Below are 19,505 nucleotides of genomic sequence, written 5' to 3' on the forward strand. Positions count from 1 at the left end.
TAGTTCGAGGACTACTATCACCCATCTTTTAAGAAATTTCATATTTTAATTTCTGTTAGTTTGGCTTGTAATTTTCGCTCAGTTAGTCCTAGTTCTAGTAGTTTTGGGTTATCTAATTCCCCTAAGTTTGTATTGTAAGTTGTTTGTTTTTCCTGGTTGTTTAATCGTATACTGTGTAATATCGTCTTTATAGTTTCTCCCTCCATTCAAGTCCACTTTGCATGTTTCTCTTGTGCACACTATTCACAAACGGGTATTCAACTTCAATTTTCTCTCGATACATAAGTTAAAATATATTCATGTGAGATCTTATTTGATTCGTCTTTAAGAGTACATTAAAAATATCTAACTTTTGTAATTTTTGCAAATACGTAGCTAAAGATATTTACTACGTAAAAGTCGCGTTGACAAACGTAATAAAACAAACATGTAAAGTAGAGTTGAATAGAGTGAGTATAAAATAGCACAAGTTTATCTTAAAAAAAATAGGACTCCACTCCTCCAGTCCTCCTTATGTATGTGGATTTTATGGAAAAATCATATTTTGTGATGTAAATTTGTTATAGTGTTTTTTCACAAACTTATTTTACTCTTTCATATACGTCTTTTACAATTTTATCCCTGTTATTTCTTTTTCTCTCTTAATCAATTGATTTTTTTTCATCTTCCTTTCCTTCATTTCCCTACGGCAACCCGCTCTGACTAACTTACTCCAGTCAACCCGTGCTCCGGCCGACCTCACTCTCCAGATGATGACCATAATGTCGCCTTCCACACTGACGATGATAAAGATAACAGAACAAATCTCTTCGTCGGGATAACTGTTGGAGACTTGGTGCTAAGTCACTTGCTGCTTCCACTTGTCGCATTCCAATTTCCAAGTAACACGGCTCCCCTGCAACATTTATCAATTTGTGTTTCATTTGCATAATCTTCCCCTAGTAAATCAGGCCACTATTTATAAAATCAAACATCTCCACTATTTATTCGATTTATTAATTTACGAACTAAAGAAATCAAATGGATCCAACCATGTCCATGATAGTGATAAACAATTAAACATATTAATTTCACTAATTGATAAACTAATCATAATAATTTTAACAAAACATATTATTATTGATAAACAATTAACTTACTTCATTAAATGAAAAATTGTGATCCGTTGTTCAAGTTTTTAGAGCAAGTAGATCAATTTTAGGGAAAAAAAATATACATACAATAGTCAATTTGTTTAGGTTCAGCCTTTTAGGAAAAAAGGGTACGATTTGGAAAATTAATGAAAAGTGTATGTGAAAAAGTAAAGTCCGTATGTGAAAAAAAGTAATTCCGTTTAATAAAAGTACGTAATTTATTTTCGCATTACGTATTTTACTCATTACAGTACTTTTTGTACCAAACTTTCCATTTGTTTACCCTTCACTAAAAAAAACATTAAACCTAATTCTCTCTTCCTCCTCTTTGGTTGAAACCTTAGCCATCTTCAACCACATTAAAATTCTTCAATTATGAACGATTATTCAATTGACGAACGGGTAATTAATTCGTTATTTTATACTCCCTCCTATTCTTAATAACCCTCCCCTTTTATGGAGGGGGCACGGGAACTAAGGGAGGGCTCCTATTCTTAATAACCCTCCCCTTTTATGGAGGGGGCACGAGAATTAAGGGAGGGGAGTATTGTATTATATGGTAAAGTATTGTAGTGGGTAGGAGATTGGAGAGAGGAAATGTATTGTGTGATTAAAATAAGTATTGTTGTGGGGTAAGGTGATTAAAATAAGATAAAGTATGAGTATTGTGGGGTATTGTTGTGGGATGGGTGATTAAAATAAGTATAAAAGTTTGCCAAATAAGAAAATGGGGAGAGTATTGCGAATAGACGAAAAAGGAAATAGGGAGAGTTATTTAGAATAGGAGGGAGTATTATGACTATTTCTTATTAATTTGACTAAATTGAACATATGCTGTGGTATATAGAAAAAGGAAAAAAAATAATCAATGTAGTATAGTGCAATCATTAGAAACGTACTACACAATGCGGCATCTCACCACAACCGTCCTCTCACAAACGGCCACTCACAGGCGTTCAATTGACCACCGGTTACTCACCACCGTCGCATCCCCACTGGCAGCGAAAAACCCGGCCAGCATATCTCCTCCTTCGGTGTCGACATCAACAGCCGAAGTCATGGCGATTGGCGGGTCGAATAGTAATGTTGAGAATATGTTGAATTTTGGGCCAGTCTTCTCCTGATGGCGATTGGCATCTCTCCTCAAGCTCGCTTGAGCATCCTACAAGGCTTAGTGTCTTCAAGTTGGATAGGTTACTGATCTCGTGCGGCAGCGATTTCAATCTTGGGCATTTAAATATACGAAGGCTTTCGAGGGAGGTGAGGCTGTCAATCCACTCTGGAACCGCCTCTAATAATTCACAGGAGTCTATCCTTAGGAATGTCAAAGAAGACATACCTCGAAACTCCTCAGGGAGATGTTCCATTTGATTATTCGAAAAAAATAGGTGACGGAGCCAGGGAAGGTAGCTGTTGAGGAAAACGACAGGTTGTCTCTGCTTAGCAGGCATATTTGAAGGACCACATGTTTGCTCCACTACAGAGAGAGAATGTAAAGAAGAAAGACGTTGTAGAAACACTTGTGCCAATGAAATGACCACCTTCATGTCCATTTGCACACTCCCCAATTTGGGAAATGCAGGCATCGATTTCAGGAGTTGATTCTGACTGCAATCTTGAGCAGACTCTGTCATACTCCACCATCCCTTCAATTCAGGTATGTCTTTGAGGTAGAGTTGTGCCAGGGATGGGAATAAGGGAGCAGAAGGGCACTCGTTTGCGAGAACTACCATGTCACTTTTGTTGCTACTACCATTTTCTTCTATGTACTCCACCTTATCCAATCTCTCTAAGAATAGATATATAAGATGAGGGAGTCTTCCAAAGGAACACATATTTATGCATTCTTTGCACTCATCTATAGTAATACGAACCAGATTCGGAAGCCATAAATGGATTCCTTCCCTCATCCAACATGGCAACCTTCTTCCTCCATACTTATTTATATTCAGGTATTTTAGATTAGCACCGGGTTTGAGGTTCTCTAGCACCATCCCATCTTCTATATTGCTCTCTCTAAATATCATAGTAAACTCAGTAATCTCTTTCCTGTCCAGATTTGCAGCTTTGGCTTCTGACACTATATCCTTTGATCGATCATCCAAAATGATTTTCAACTCGTCCTTAAGATTATCAAGACAGCCTAGGTCTGCTAGGTCACACGCCAATTTAGCCTTGGATCCATAGGAAGTGAGAGAGGTTTTTGGTTTTCCTACGGCAAAATGGCCTAGTGTTTCAAGACTCGTCAAACTTCGCAACCCCTTGGGCATATGACTCAATTTGTCACAACCAAGGAGGTTAAAGTGTCTCAGCATCACTAGCTTGTTTATGTCCTCGGGCAACTCTTCAAGGCTTCGACAATAAGATAGGTTAAGTAAGTAAAGATTCACTAGCTCTGTAATTGATTCGGGGAGTTTACGGATAACGTTGTTCGAAAAATCGAGATACCTCAAGTGGATCAGTTTGCCTATTGATCTTGGCAGTTTATTAATCCATAGCCCATGCATCCGCAGTGCCCTCAAAGACTCAATTCTGGATGTAAATATATCATATAATTGGGAAAGTCTACTTAGATTCAAGAACACCCAATCCCAATCATTTGCTGGAAGAGGGAGAAGTAACGACTTCAACTGCTTTAGTTTTAATAGTGACGATGGGACTTCCCAAACCGAGTCGTCTACCATGTGGAATGATACATGACAGACTCTTTCATCAAATTCTTTTGTATTTGAATCTGCCATCTTATACTTATACCCGCCAATCGAGAGCACTAAATCATGCATCAGGTTGTGCATCTGAAAACTGTCAGGGCACTTATAATACCCATCCATGTTGTTACAGTAGAAAAATCCTCGACTTAACAAGCACAACACATATCCTTCTCCCACCTCTTCTGGATTTTGGTCTGTGTACTCGGCTTCACAATATCCCATGGCGATCCAAAGACGAACGAGAGTAGTTTTTTCGAATCGGAATCCCTTTGGGAACAAAGAGCAGTATACAACACAGAGTTTTAGCCTTGTACCTAACTGATCGTAACTGAGTTTGAGTGTGCCCATGACATCACTTCCATAGGAGGCAAAATTTGCAAGCTGAGCATTCCTAAAAGCTCGCCATTCCTGGACAGTATGTTTCCCCGCTAAAAGGCTTCCAATTGCCCGTATAACAAGGGGAACTTTAGGACACATCTCTGCAATCTCCTTCGCGATGGCCTCCACCCCTGGCTCATGCCATTCTGTAGCAGCCACATATTGAAAGAGGAGGAATGAATCATCATCTTTTAAATCGCCAACAATTAATGGGTCTTGGGTCCCAATAATTCTAGCCACTGTTTCGCTGCGTGTGGTAAGGAGAACTTTACTCCCCTGAGCCCCGACCCTGAGCAGTGCTCTCAGTTCTATCCATTTTGCTCTCAAACTGTCGTCATCCCACACACCATCCAAAACAAGCAGAAACCTCTTCCCAGCAATTGTTTGGTATACACGACGTTGGAGCTGATCAATCCCGCAGTCGAGAGCTTTTTCATCATCAGTGGCACACGTCACCATTTGCCGTAACACATCCTTGACATTAAAATCTTGGGTGGCGGAAACCCAAAGCTGCAAATCAAAATATGTTTGAATCCTTTCATCGTTGTACACATACTGTGCCAATGTAGTCTTCCCAACTCCACCTATTCCAACAAAGGAAGCAACAGGGAGGACACCAGCAGCAGGGGAGGAGTCTAACAGCGAGCTTACCATATTATCCCTGTCTCCATCTCGTCCAATTACCAAATCAGTACTCATATAAGACCCCGATACATTGCTCAATATTCGGGTTTGGTTCAAAGTTGAAGAGCTAACTATGCTTCCAAATTGGGCATAGTTTCTTGCAACGCGACTGAGTTCCCCCGTAATACCGTTGATTTTCCTAGCATCCTTGAAGGGGGATACAAGCTGGTTTGAAGTAGAAAAGAACAAGCGCGCCTCTTTAGTGAACTTACTTCCTCCCATGAGTTGTTTCTGCTTGGCTTTTGTAGCTTTTGCATCTTGGAAATCGATTAGTTTGGCAAGCCCACATTCAAGCTTCTCAAGCACGAGTCGTTGAGAATGAGTGCACACCTGGGATGAATCTGCATCAAGAAGTGCAGCTTCAATTGTATTTTTGTATTCCTGAAGCTCTTTTATTTGAGAATCAATATCAGCTGCACCAACTATTTTTTTCCAAACTTCAGAACCCACTTTCTCCCCAATAGTTTTGACCAACTCAGTCACTATCGATTCAGCCATTTCGTAATCCTAAACTGCCTTCTTAGGAAAAGATTTTGTGTATGGTATTGAGTAGTTGAGTAGATGTATTTAAAATGAGGATTTGTGAAATGTGAATAATAAAATCGTAAAACTCAAGTAGTTTTGTAGTGAAGAGGATGTTGATTGGTTTGAAGTGAACAAGGAAATTTCCAAGAATTACAGTGTTGGCTTGATTATTGTGTTGAATTTTTTTATGAACAGAAAGTCATGCATTCATTGACTGAAGGAAATTTCCAATAATTTTCTTTGGTTGTACCTTATTTACTACAGTACACTATATGAGGTTCACAGGCATTCAAAAAGATATGAGTGGTTAGCAGTGAGCTGATCAGTTGGCCTACCAGTTTTTGTATAGTTGGGGAATCATGAATTGATGTCGGCAAGGGTACGGTAAAAAAAGACAAAAAAAAAAAAAAACGAGCTAATGGCTTTATACTGTTGGCTTTATTATTGGGGAAAAAATGATATAGATTAATTGGTACCATTTCCAGCTTACTATCACTTATATTGATATAGTGAACAAGTAAATTTCCAGGAAACTAAGCATTACGTGTTGAATTTTCTTATGAACATAAAGTTACGCACTCATTAATTGATATAGCAATAATTTTCTTTCGTTGTCGATTACCTTATTTTCTTCCCACTTGCTACGCTATATGAGGTTCACAGAAATTCAGCACGATTATTATGTTAGAATTTTCTGTTGGCCTACAAGTTTTTGTATTATTGGGGACTCATGAATTGATGTCGGTAACGATACAGTAAAAAAAACGAGTTAATGATGTTACTAGTACGATATAACTTTGACTAGTGTTGGACACCGTTATGCAAATAAACATTGGAACTTCTGAGGTACTCGTCCAACACTAAGTACTGTATAATACTGATGTTTAGCAATGAAATTAATAAGGGTTATTTCATGACAATAATCCAACCTATGTCTCCCCTTCTTATATTAATCCACACCATGCTTTAACTGAGAATAATCTGATTTATGCACACATTATTCTCATAATACACTGAGTAACCGGCTACCCATTGATCAGGTCAATTTTTTTTTTTTACAAAAATAAAAATTCATTAAATCCACCCGAGATTCTTCTTCTCTCTTCTCTATCCATCAATTTCCAACCAATATATCACCTGCCATTCTGCAAACACGCTACCTATTTACTTTCTAATTACTTTAGCACTTTACTTATCCAAATTCACAGTAAGTTAGAGAAGATGGTTGTTCACAGTCGAAGATCGAGGACAAACAAGCAGTATTCCGTTGTAAAGACCGTAAAACCCTCATGAAATCTGCCGCACACACCAATACACCATCTACTCCATGTCTCGGAAACACGTCGGCGCCGCTCTTAGTTATTTCGCCGCCGGCGAAGTCCACGGCTCCACCCCAATCATCGTCTTTCCCTATCTTCCTCCTCCTCCGCTCCGGCGAATCTCCCAGTCCGCTCCTCACCACTCCTTCCGCCACCTCACCACTCCTTCCGCCACCTCACCCTTCGTCTAATCCAGCCAAATTAGCCCCAGAAATTCAAAACAAACCCAATTTTTAAGTTTAGGGGTTTTGATTTTTCTGGGTTTATTTTATTGGAATTTGCTGAGATCGATGTAGGGTAATAGGTCGCCGGCGATCAGTGACTCTGCCGGCATATCTCATAAGTGTTATGGTGGTGGTTTGTGAGGAGACGGTAGTGGCAGTAAAGGGGAATGAATGAATGATGGAGGAAGAAGAGAAATGAAAGAAGGTTATAGATTCAGAAATAAAATAGGAAAAAAAGGGGGCCACACTCTAATTACCTGAAGCTCACCCACGGTATCAGGTCATATTTGGGACGAGTTCAACGCAAGATAAATGGTGCAATAGTTTGGATTTTTCTGAGTTAAAACATAGTATGGATTAATATGAGAAGGAGGGGCATAGGTTAGATTATTCCTATGAAATAACCCAATTAATAAAGGATTTACCTCATCTTTCTTGGTATCAAGTCTTCTCTTCTAAACACAAAATTTCTCATCATGGCCTAGGTGTATGGAGTACGGTACTCCCGGAGGTCATGTGAATTCTTCACCTATATCATAAAATCCACAAATCACAGTTTCCATTCATTTCAGAAACACTTGTCAGAAATCGGTATCGCCGGAACAAAATGACTGAAACGTAGGAAAAATAATCGGGAAATTGAAAATTACTGTTTTCATTTTCAGATTCCATGGAAAACTAATCATAACATCTAAATTCTAAATTCCATGGAAAACACAAAATTCAGAAATCAGAAATTGAAATGGCGGAAAAGGAAGAATAAAATAGTTAGTTACCTATGATGAGAGAGTAAATGAGGAGGTAATTGTAGCGACGATTTCGTGGATTCAATTGTACCGAAGATTGAAATTAAAGATACGAAGGAGAATTGTTAGAACACTTTTGTTGATGATGACAAACCCACTCTAATCTTGCCTTAAGATGTTTTATTTCAGGATTTAGTCCAACCTCCGAATCAAGTGATTATTAAGTGATTGTGGTCAAAACATGTTAAACAAGCTACACAAGGATTGTGTTGTGTTGTAATAATGACTCACTTATGTATAGGTAAAAGGACTGTTGCTTCAACTCGTGTCACTTGGAAGAAGTCTTCATTTTCAAAATATTCATATTTCGAAAATACTGTTCCGGGTTTAATTCCAGAGCAGGTGTTTGTTACCACTCGTAGCTAGTAGAATGATGTCCTTGCTTGAATCCTCCTTGCGGTCTCCTGAAACGATGAACAAACTGAGGGCTCGGCTTTGGCCGAGCGTACTCACTCCGACGCTCAAGTCAGTGAACTTAGAGAGAGGTTGTTGTAACTCCGGCTAAGAGTGTATTGTAGAGATAAGGAAGATATTGAGGATGAATAGTGGTTATTAGGTCAATTTGTGGATCCTTTTCTCAATGAAGATTGAGGAGTATTTATAGGCATTCACCTTTTGTCACGTAGTGGCCAAGTGGCTATCGGTGAAAAGATCGTTATACCCTCGGCCGATGGACTGTGGCGGGCTCGCCGAGGGTCTTGGATATGAGTACGCGGTTGTGTCGGGCTAGCTGGTTCCTGCGGCGAGACCCAGTGTAATGGTAGCCGATGGGCTTCACCGGCTAGTCTGTCTTAGTCGTTGACTTTCTTTGTGAATACCCTTGACCTTGCTCGATGTGTTGACTTGGTCGTGGTGCGAATATCCCCATCAATTTGCCCCCGGCGTAGTCTATGCCGTGGTATGGGCTTCGATGTATGTGAACGTATATTCTGCGCAAGTATTTTTGCAAAATTTTGGTATCGGCTTCTTCTGAAGCATCGGCGTGGTTCTTTGTTAGGCCGTACCATACATCCCCCCTCCACATGGATGGATTTTGACGGCCGAAGACTATGGAGGCGGCGAAACAAGTTAACTGATGGGACCTCCCCCCTAAAAAGACAGATCCACACAAAGCTGACTATCGTCCTCATGGCGGCGGATGCGGTTGGGCCACGCGACGTTCATAGCCTTGATAATGGCCATGACGTGCTCATTCAAAGGAAACCGGAGCCCATACTCCAGATGCCTAATATACACGCCAATATGACCCGGGGGAGGACAGAGACCGCCTTTGACCCTCCTCGGGGATAACAATCTTATACCCTCACCGAAGGAGAAATGATCTCGAAAAGAGTCTCTCCGGAATCGCTTGCGAATTTATTTGTAAATACACGGTCGAGGCGTCGTGCGAGCCTCACCATGATCCGGATTAATCGTCCTTCCACCATCAACGGAGCCCCTCATCATCGTCATCATCCTCATCCTCCAAATCCTCCGGAGGGGCGGACCAACAACGGGAGAGGGAGACCTAGGGCCCCCAAACCTTAACGGGACGGCTTCTAGTATCTCCTCCTCGTCAAAGCGACGGGAACCCCGGCGCAGAAAGTACTAGCCCCGGCATCAACAGAGGACATGTTCGCAAATTACTAACGAAATATCTCACCCTTTCCAAGTATCTCACCATCCCGTCATCCCGAGCCTCAAACTCTCCTCTGATTTGGTTAGTAACCAAAAGTGAGTCTGTCTTCAACACAATGTGTTCTGCTCCGCGGCTCGGCCATCTCGACTCGGTTATCACCGTCGTATTCGGACTCGTTGTTGGACGCCGAGAAGGTAAATTTCAAAGCGTACTCAAACTCGTCTCCGTTTGGGCTGATGATAAGGATGCCGGCTCCCCATTTGTTCGTCGTGGAGGAGCCGTCGGTGTAAACCTCCCATACACTTGGGTTTGGCTCTTCTTGATATGTGCATTCGCCAGGAAATGCAAGTGCTTGCCCCTTTATCGAAGGCCTTGGTTTGTCTTGAATCAATGCCGAAGCCAGAGAGTTCTACCGCCCATTTGATAAGCCTACCGGATTGTTCGAATTTCTCCAAAGCTTTTTCCAAAGGCTGGTCGGTTAGGACCGTCACGGGATGAGCGGTCAATTTGTGGATCCTTTCCTCAATGAAGGTTGAGGAGTATTTATAGGCTTTCGCCTTTTGTCACGTAGTGGCCAAGTGGCTATCAGGTGAAAAGACTGTTATACCCTCGGCCGATGGACCTGTGGCAGGCTCGCCGAGGGTCTTGGATATGAGTACGCGGATTTGTGTCGGCTGGCGGTTGTCCGGCCGAGACCAGTGTGACAGTCGATGGGCTTCACCGGCTAGACTGTCTTAGTCGTTGACTTTGCTGTGAATACCCTTGACCTTGCTCAATGTGTTGACTTGGTCAGCGGTGCAGAATATGCCCCATCAATTTGCCCCCAGCGTAGTCTATGCCGTGGTATGGGCTTCGATGTATGTGAGCGTTTCAACGGTATTTAGTGTTTCCACTTTGCCTCTGGCTTGGCCGAGGTCTTTTCCCGTTCTTGTCCGAGTTGTCCTCTTACGTTTATTAATTGAGCGTTTCTTTTTGTTTGAGCCTTGGTTTGGCCGAGGCGGTTTAGAGTGTGCATCTCAACTGTTTTTAACGCTTTTAAGGCATTTTGATTTGCTTATCAACTGCGCTGGCCGCGACTGTCGCGGTGTCTGCTTTCTGATGGAGACTGCCGCTCTTGTCGGACGGCGATGAAGAGTCGGCGTCTGGATAGCGTGTTACGCGGCGTCTACCACTTTAAGTGATCTGCCAAGCGTCTACTATTTGGGGTGACGCCATAAAGACTACATTTCTTCATGGGGACCGCCGCTCTTGTCTATGCGTGTGAGTCAAGCGCCCGGATAGCGTGTTACGCGGCGTCTACCACTTTAAGTGATCGCCAAGCGCCTACTATTTGGGGTGATCGCCACGGCGCTACATTTCTTCATAACGATCGCCGCTCTTGTCGAATCGATGCGAGACGGGCGTCGGCTTGCCATTAACGATGCGCTTGCTAGCTCTTGTTTAATCGACAGATGAGACGGCGTCGGCTTTTTTAACGATCGCCGCTCTTGTCGAATCGACAAAAGATGAGGGCGTCGGCTTTTAACGATCGCCGCTCTTGTCGAAGTGACAGATGAGACGGCGTCGGCTTTGCATTAACGATCGCCGCTCTTGTCGAATCGACAGATATGAGACGGCGTCGCTTTTAACGATCGCCGCTCTTGTTAATCGACAAAGATGAGACGGCGTCGCCATTAACGACGCCGCTCTTGTTTAATCGACAAAGATGAGAGCGTGGCTCGTGCTTTATTAACGATCGCCGCTCTTGTTAATCGACAAGATGAGACGGCGCGTTCGCTTTTAACGATCGCCGCTCTTGTCGAATCGACAGATGAGACGGCGCTTCGGCTTCATTAACGATCGCCGCTCTTGTTTAATCGATAAAGATGAGACGGCGTCGCTTTTTAACGATCGCGCTCTTGTTAATCGACAGATGAGACGGCGTCGGCTTTAACGATCGCCGCTCTTGTTAATCGACAGATGAGACGGGCGTCGGCTTCATTAACGATGCCGCTCTTGTCGAATCGACAGATGAGACGGCGTCGGCTTTCTTTAACGATCGCCGCTCTTGTCGGGTGATGAGATGAGACGGCGTCGGCTTTTTTAACGATCGCCGCTCTTGTCGAATCGACAAGATGAGACGGCGTCGGCTTCTTTAACGATCGCCGCTCTTGTCGAATTGACAGTATGAGACGGCGTCGGCTTATTAACGATCGCCGCTCTTGTCGAATCGACAGATGAGACGGCGTCGGCTTCTTTAACGATCGCCGCTCTTGTAATTGATGATGAGACGGTGTCGGCTTCTTTATTCCTACCGGTGATTTGTGGGGAAAATGGACATCTTCATGGAGACTTGGTCGATTTTACATTTGATATTAACATGCGTCGGGATGCCCATTGTTGTTTTGGGCACCTCCGGCGCTATACAAGGTCTGTCGGTTTCCTAATGCCTTATCTAGAGGCGCTGTTCCCCGTCACCGTCGGTTGCATCCATAAGGTCGCCCTTCGGTTGTGAGGATGAGCTTTTCCCCTTTTCTCGATCGCTTCGCCACTTTGAGGGATTGCATGTTGCATCCTCCGCGAGATATCCGGATGTTGACCACCTCGTCCTTCTCGTCTGTGGAGACGAGCTTATGCGCTTCCCCGGTCGAGACATACATTAGTGTCGGGCTCGGATGGACATCACTGCGTCGGCATCGCTCGGAGTAACTCGGCCTATTAGGACGTTGTAGGCGGATGAGCCGTTGATGACGACGAACTCGGCTAGGACATTCTTGGCCGCATTCCCCTCGCCGAACATCACCGGTAGTTTGATTGAACCTGGGGTACCGGCCACCCGGAGAAGTCTGTATAGTGGATGGGCACAGGGGCTCAAGTCCTTGATTCTCGGGCCGAGGCGCGGAAGCACTCCGAACATGATGTTCGTGTAGGCGCTGTGTCTATCGACATCTCTTCACTAGGTGGTTGGATATTTCCAAGTTAACTACGAGTGGGTCATTTTGTGGGCGATGACTCCTCGTAGTCCTTCCTCCAATAGTCATATTGGGAACGCTGGAGGCGGCGGTCGCTGCGTTGGGCACAAATTTGATAGCCTGATACAGCTCGTTCAGGTGCCGTTTGTGCCCATGAGCGGACCCACCGTTCTCGTTACCTCCGATTACTACATTGATGACTCCTATCCGTTGAAAAACGGATGTCTTATCCTGGCCGCTGGCGTCCGTCTTCGGCCTTTGGCCACATACTTGTCGAGGCTCCCCTTAGGATTAGCTCTTCAATGGCATTCTTCGAGATCAGCGATTGTCGATGAGGTGGCGGCGCAACGTGGTACTCGCAGATCTTGGTTTGAGTCACCGTCTCCTTTTGGCTTGGGAGGCCGTTCCCACTTCGGCCCTCGTTTCGCTCGGGCGAAGACCTTGGCGGCCGATGCGACGGAGAGGGGTTTTGTCATGGTAATGCCTTTGGTAAAACATTCCCGAACTCCCCTCGGCGCCCGTCGGGCCCATTTCTTGGCGGATCTATCGAGACCGTGACCTCGTTATTGTCACGGCGTTTATCATCGGATCGTGACTGTTATTGTCACGGCGCCTCTCATCCGGACTATCATCCCGGCGCTTTTCCTCTCTCTCCGAGGGCTCGGCCTCGCCGGGGCCTACCAGTCTTGTGGTAATCTTCCACCTTGATGGCCTGGTCGGCCATCTTCCTCGCAGCGTCTAGGCCAGGCCCCGTGCTTGATGAGCTCGTCTTTTAAGTTTCCCTTTGGGAGGCCCTTCATCGTCGAAGCCGCCGCGATTCGGGATTGATTTCCGAATCTGCTTGGACCTTGCCGTCGAACCTCTTCATATAGCTTCGTAGAGATTCGCCCTCCTCCCCGCTTGATAGTCGGGAGGTCCGACGTCTCCACGACCGTCCTTTTGTTGCAAGAGTCTTGGGCTAAGAAGGCGTCCTTTAGGTCGGCAAAACAAAGATATCGAACCGTCGGGAAGCCCTTGTACCGGTTTTGAGCCATCCCATGCGAGTCGTTGGGAAAACTCGGCACCGGACCTCGTCAGGCTGCTCCCATACCGAGCATGTAAGACTCGAAAGCCTCGGCGTGGTCGGTCGGGTCGCTGTCTCCTTTATATGTGAACGCAGAGGCAACTTCGACTTGGTTGGCACGGCGGTGTCAGGACATAATCACCGAGGGCTGTTTGACCACGTGTCGGATGACACGCGGCGACCGACTCCTCGCGTTCCTAGTCCGGCTTCTCTCCTCGTAGCGGGAAGGACTTCTTCTCCGGCTCGGGCTTCTTCTCCGGCTCTCCGAGTCGGGCCATTAGTTCTCCGGGGGTGTGCCTCGTCGGTGTTGCGGCGCGATGTCCTCTCCCGAGTTCGAGAAGGACTTACGTTTACCACGACCACTTTGGGCTCCTCCGGCGTCTTGGTAGGCCGCTTCTCCAGTGCTCGTTCGGGTTTCTTGGAGTCATGTTCGGGCCCCTGTCTCTCGGACGGCTTCCGCCACTCGTGTCGGCGTGCCTATGTGAGCTGGTGTACTCCCAATCAGGTCCAGGAGTGTTTTTAGTTTTTTATGTCAACCACCCGTCCCATGATGGTGACCTGGTTGGCGGGCGGCGCGTGTCCGATGTTATCGGCATTCAATTCGGTTGGACTACTCCGCCGGTGGAGGGTTGTACTACTCCAGAATGATGAAATGTATCATATTGGTAGAATGTGGCTTCGTCGGTCGCGACTACCTCTTGTTGTTTCGACATCTTAGCTTTTTGGGTGGGTTTTTTGTGTTTTTGTTTTTGTTGTTTGGGAATGAATGTGACTAGCTTCTAGTTTGCCTTCCCCACAGACGGCGCCAATTGTTCCGGGTTTAATTCCAGAGCAGGTGTTTGTTACCACTCGTAGCTAGTAGAATGATGTCCTTGCTTGAATCCTCCTTGCGGTCTCTGAAACGATGAACAAGCGAGGGCTCGGCTTTGGCCGAGCGTACTCACTCCGACGCTCAAGTCAGTGAACTTAGAGAGAGGTTGTTGTAACCTGGCTAAGAGTGTATTGTAGAGAGATAAGGAAGATATTACCAGATGAATAGTGGTTATTAGGTCAATTTGTGGATCCTTTTCTCAATGAAGATTGAGGAGTATTTATAGGCATTCACCTTTTGTCACGTAGTGGCCAAGTGGCTATCAGGTGAAAAGACTGTTATACCCTCGGCCGATGGACCTGTGGCAGGCTCGCCGAGGGTCTTGGATATGAGTACGCGGATTTGTGTCCCGGTGGCTAGTTGTCCTGGCCGAGACCCAGGTGACAGGCCGATGGGCTTCACCGGCTAGTCTGTCTTAGTCGTTGACTTTGCTGTGAATACCCTTGACCTTGCTCAATGTGTTGACTTGGTCAGCGGTGCAGAATATGCCCCATCAAATACAAACTTCTATTTTCAAATATACATTTCTGATATTTGAATCTTGTAAAAGGTTATTGTTTAAGAAAAAGGATATTCTATTGGCATCTTTCAAAAGGTCTTAACTCAAAGTGGCAATAATTTGCATCATGATTTTTAGAAAGAAGAACTTGTTTCTTTCCAAATTTGTTCCTCTAAAATGTCCTCACTTGATTGTCCATCTTACCTTGACTGATTTTCAAAGGCCCTTTCAAGATAGTAACAAGGCTCCTTTTTCTTCTTTAACCTTTGGAAGAATGCTCTATTTTGTGCAAACTTGGGCAAGTCAAAATTATTTGTTTTCTACCTCATGTCTTGACTTCTAAACCCTAGTTTGCTTCCCTATAAAAGGAGCACTCTTCTCCTTCATTTTCTCAAGACTTTTTCCAGAGAATTTCAAAGTGTTTTCCAAACTTGTTTTTAAGAACTCAAAGCTTTTTATTTCATTTGCAAAATATTTTTAAGTCTTCCAGTGGCAACAGTCTTCACTACCGTTGCCTTAAGTATTACATTCTCTTGCCTAGAATCGATTGATCTATAAGTTGTCCTTATCAATTCTTTCATAGAATCAGTTTGAGGAAACTTGATCTTTGTAATCATTCTAGTAAGAGTCTTAAGTTTCTAGACGGAGTAGTCTTGAGACTTGTGTCGCAACCGGAGTAGGTTGTTGGTCCTTTTATTTGTAAGTATCTAAATAGTCGGAGTAGATCACTTAAACTTATTAATAAAAGAAGATTGGACGTAGGCCTTTATGAGTTGGCCGAACCAATTCAAAAGCATCGTGTTAATCTTTGTTACTTTAATTTCCGCTGCATTTTCATTACTCGATTGTTAATCCACGTTTTATTTAACAACGATCGACATCGTTGCTTTTGGTGATAGCCTTCTCTTATGAGCTAAGACATACAAGCAACGATCGGATCAACCGTTTGCCTTACAAAGAATCTTCTTAAACATCATGATACACTCTTAATGAATCAATATTACTTGATGTATCCATTTGTTCTTCACATTATCAACCAACTTGCTTTAATTCAATAAAGACTAAGTTAAAATTTTTAAAATAGTACCTAATTCACCCCCTCCCCCTCTTAGGTACTTGAATCCTAAACTCTTCAATTGGTATCAGAGCCTCGTGCTCTTGATCAAGGTTAATCACCTAAGAGTTTAAATCTTGGGAAATGGATTCCTCAAAACACTCCAAGATCCCGGTCTTTACCGGTGAGAATTTTGGGTGGTGGAAGCTCAAAATGGAGCACTACATCAAAAGTATTGATTATCAATGTTGGAAAATCATCGAGAACGGACCTCTTACTAAGGTCAAAGATGAGAAAGATTACAATGAAAACGATTTTAAATTGGCCGAGAAAAACTCGAAAGCGATGTCGATTCTTCAATGGTGTGTTGGTGGGGCCGAAGTGAGTCGGATTTCTGGATGTCCTACGGCTAAATTAATTTCGGATTCCCTTGTTCTTGCCTATGAAGGGACGTCTCAAGTTAGAAAACACCGTATTGACCTTCTCATGCAACAATACGAGATGTTTCACATGTCAAAGCACGAGTCCATAAATAGTTTTTCATCTCGCTTTTCGTGTATTATAAATGAACTAAAAAGCCTAGGGAGAAATTTCGAGTCCGAGGACACCATTCGAAAAATTCTTCGTAGTCTTACCACTAAATGACAACCTAAGGTTACCGCCATAGAGGAGGCCAAAGACCTATCCACTCTATCTCTTCATGAACTAATGGGATCACTAATGGTTCACGAGTTCAATCTCGATAAGCACTCTAGTGAGTCCTCAAGGGGAAAGAGTCTTGCTTTAGCATCCTCTTCAATTGATGATGAGGATGAAGAAGAAGATGAATTTGCTTTGTTCTCTAGGAACTTAGTTGGAATGGTGAATGGTCATGGACATAAGAAGGTCAACAATAACTACACGAAAAAACGCTTTCCAAAGAAAAGACCCTTCACCACTATTTAGTCCTAATATGTTGAATGGCGATGACATGAGACTATTTTCTTCGGTCCTTGTAAAACCTGCTTAGTTAAATCTTTATTAAGGTTGACGAAGAAACGGGAATTTTTTTTATTAGAAAGTGACACGTGTTCAAATTGACGTGGAGTAGTTCTTTCATAATTTCAATTGAGAAGAGATAGATTGTAGTGACCATCAGTGCATCATATAAGAAAGTTACCAAAAATAAGGGTAAAATTAATAAAAATATTTAAAAGATCATACATAGAATTGTTTGACCCTAGTAAAAGAACACAAATACTTTGGTGAGTAGAATCATCATCAACATGCTAGCGTTGAATCTATCATAGTGATTAAAGACATAAAAAACACTAATTATAAGAGGATATGGTTTCTTAAAATTAAAATCAAGAATTAGATGGTGGACTAAAAAGGCTTCCCTCGTATATTGTGTGAGTTACAAAAAACAAAGATATGTCTCATCTTTATACCTAAGCTTTATAATAATCCATTTGGTGGATTGCGCTTTAGGAAGTAAGGAGGACGGTCCATCCAGGAAAACATAAGAATTTTCCTAATGTAAAATCTACCACAGCAACGGAATTTTAGCGGACTATGGTTGTACCGGTACAATTATTCGGGCATAGTCCAATGCTCTCCGGGTTGCATATCCAAGAGTATGAGCACAAGTTTATACTATAGCCTATCTAACAGTAGGAGCCAACACAACACAGGTGAGGTGATGCTAAGCACACTTTTCAAACTACGTAAGCACGAAAGATTAGTATTCTTTTTCGGTAGTTGCTCTAACTTCCGTGTCCCAGTTTGTGTGAACAATAGAGGTAGTTACTATCATATTCTGTATTAGTACACCAATATCATATCTTCCAACAACTTTTAAGGCGGCCATCTTATTGAAAGGTACATACATAAAAACACAACCCTAAATTGGAGAAGATGCACACTGTCTAAAATAGATGGGAGTGTTGAGAAAGCATTAGGATGTTACCTTTTGTACGAAAATATACATGTAGATATTGGGCTGGAATGTAGTAACTATAACTACACTATAAACATAGAGAAGAATAATCGTTATTTATGTACAATCATGATAAAAGTAAAAGAAGTGATAGCTAATACAACAATTGAATAAGCTCCCTCCTCTAATGCTTATATTTCCAATTTTGTCTTATAATCACAAAACAACATTAGAGCAAAGATGATGGGATTGAAGGCACAAGCATATATATAATTTCATACTAATTTTATTCGTTAGACGAGATACTAAAATACAGAGTAGCTTAGATGAATAAGCTCTTATAATAATAGTTATTCAAGTCGCACTTTTTGTCTTATAATCACAAAACAACATTACTTAAAGCGAGCTGCCAAAAAAAAAAAAAAAAAAAAAAAAAAACATTACTTAAAGCGTCGTAAACTTCCGTCATTAGAGCAAAGATGATGGGATTGAAGAAACAGATCTTTAACCATATGGTTTATTCAATTTCATGTCTTAGGTACTTTCGAAAAGAGGAGTATAAACATCGAATTTACTACACTGTTGATCTTAAAAAATCAATTATGATCATTTTGGGAAAATTCTTAAGATAATTATTCAAAATAAAGGGCGAAATATATTCAGTACTAAAATCAAGATTTCAGGTAACTCTCACAATAAGTTGAATCAACCAACTTATGGAAGAAAAAAATTTCACCTCATTATCAACTCGGTCGGAAATAGTTAATTATTCGTGAACCCACCCAACATATAACAAACAGCTCTTCATTATCATAAACAATACCTTCTGATGAATTGTCACCCATAAATTCTAGGATTATATCCACAGTAAACCCTTTCCCCTACATAAATTGTTCCTAATGCCCACAAGAACTGATGACAATTGAACTATTTTACGGCTATAAGAATTCCAAAAATTGAAGCTTTATCTTAATGTTGGCCTTGCTTCCATGATGACTTCAGTTGTTATCCTAACTTGCTTCATTCTAGACCTCTTCCGGTTTCGAGTATTGTCATCGGATCCTAAGCAATAAGTTGAGAAGACGATATCAGTTACTCAATGTCATATCCAAATTTCCAAACGTAACAGTACAACGAAATGATGGTTGATGAAGCAGGATAATATAGTACAAAAGAGAAAATTAAAAACAAATGAAGATTTGTAAAGTTATACAGCAGCATCATATATATGAGATGCATACAGTCATGACTCAACATAATACATTCAAGAATCGAATCTGATATGAAAACATCACAACTATAAGTAACTAATGCAGTACAACATTATCTATGGATTGCTGAAAAAATAGATTATTATACAATAACAACATTAAAACCCATATAAGTACGTTCTATTAAAAAAATACTCTTAGTAATAGTATAAATTGTTAATAACTTTGCAAACTTGACCAAATAATAATAAACTAAGAATTATGTAACAAAGAGTAATATATCCGTCTTTGATGTATTCTTAGTAACTCTTTGCATGATCAACAATCAACATTATAGAATTTTAAACTCATAAATCATAAATGCCTTCTAAGAGGTAGAGTCAGTTTTTTTTAGGTAAGAAATCTAGGTTGATCCTCTAGGATAGGACCAACCTATATCATCCTTTCGAATGAGGGAGGTAAGTTGAAGCCACCGGCTATCAAACCACCTCGAAAGAGTTGGACATGAATGTCCAATAGTAGCCATGAAGTCAGTAACCT

General features: G+C 42.2%; 1 protein-coding gene across 4 annotated transcripts; it reads right to left on the bottom strand.

Moving 5' to 3' along the window:
• Positions 1-398: 398 nt before the first annotated feature.
• On the bottom strand, positions 399-7,978 carry LOC141656838 (disease resistance protein RGA2-like). 4 transcript variants are annotated; one of them, XM_074463911.1, is made up of 3 exons: positions 7,751-7,978; positions 7,400-7,503; positions 1,917-5,247 (listed from the first exon to the last, which is right to left on the bottom strand). In XM_074463911.1, the coding sequence occupies exon 3, from the start codon at positions 5,126-5,128 to the stop codon at positions 2,177-2,179; it is 2,952 nt and encodes a 983-aa protein (XP_074320012.1). In that variant the 5' UTR covers positions 5,129-5,247; positions 7,400-7,503; positions 7,751-7,978; the 3' UTR covers positions 1,917-2,176. The 4 variants fall into 4 exon arrangements, 2 of the variants coding, with proteins under 2 accessions (XP_074320012.1, XP_074320011.1); XR_012548579.1 differs by lacking the exons at positions 7,400-7,503; positions 7,751-7,978 and adding an exon at positions 399-895 and having other exon boundaries at positions 2,053-5,828; XR_012548578.1 differs by lacking the exons at positions 7,400-7,503; positions 7,751-7,978 and adding an exon at positions 399-895 and having other exon boundaries at positions 2,033-5,828.
• Positions 7,979-19,505: the final 11,527 nt, after the last annotated feature.

The sequence above is a fragment of the Silene latifolia genome, chromosome 5 (genome assembly GCF_048544455.1).
Source record: "Silene latifolia isolate original U9 population chromosome 5, ASM4854445v1, whole genome shotgun sequence".
NCBI lineage: Eukaryota > Viridiplantae > Streptophyta > Magnoliopsida > Caryophyllales > Caryophyllaceae > Silene > Silene latifolia.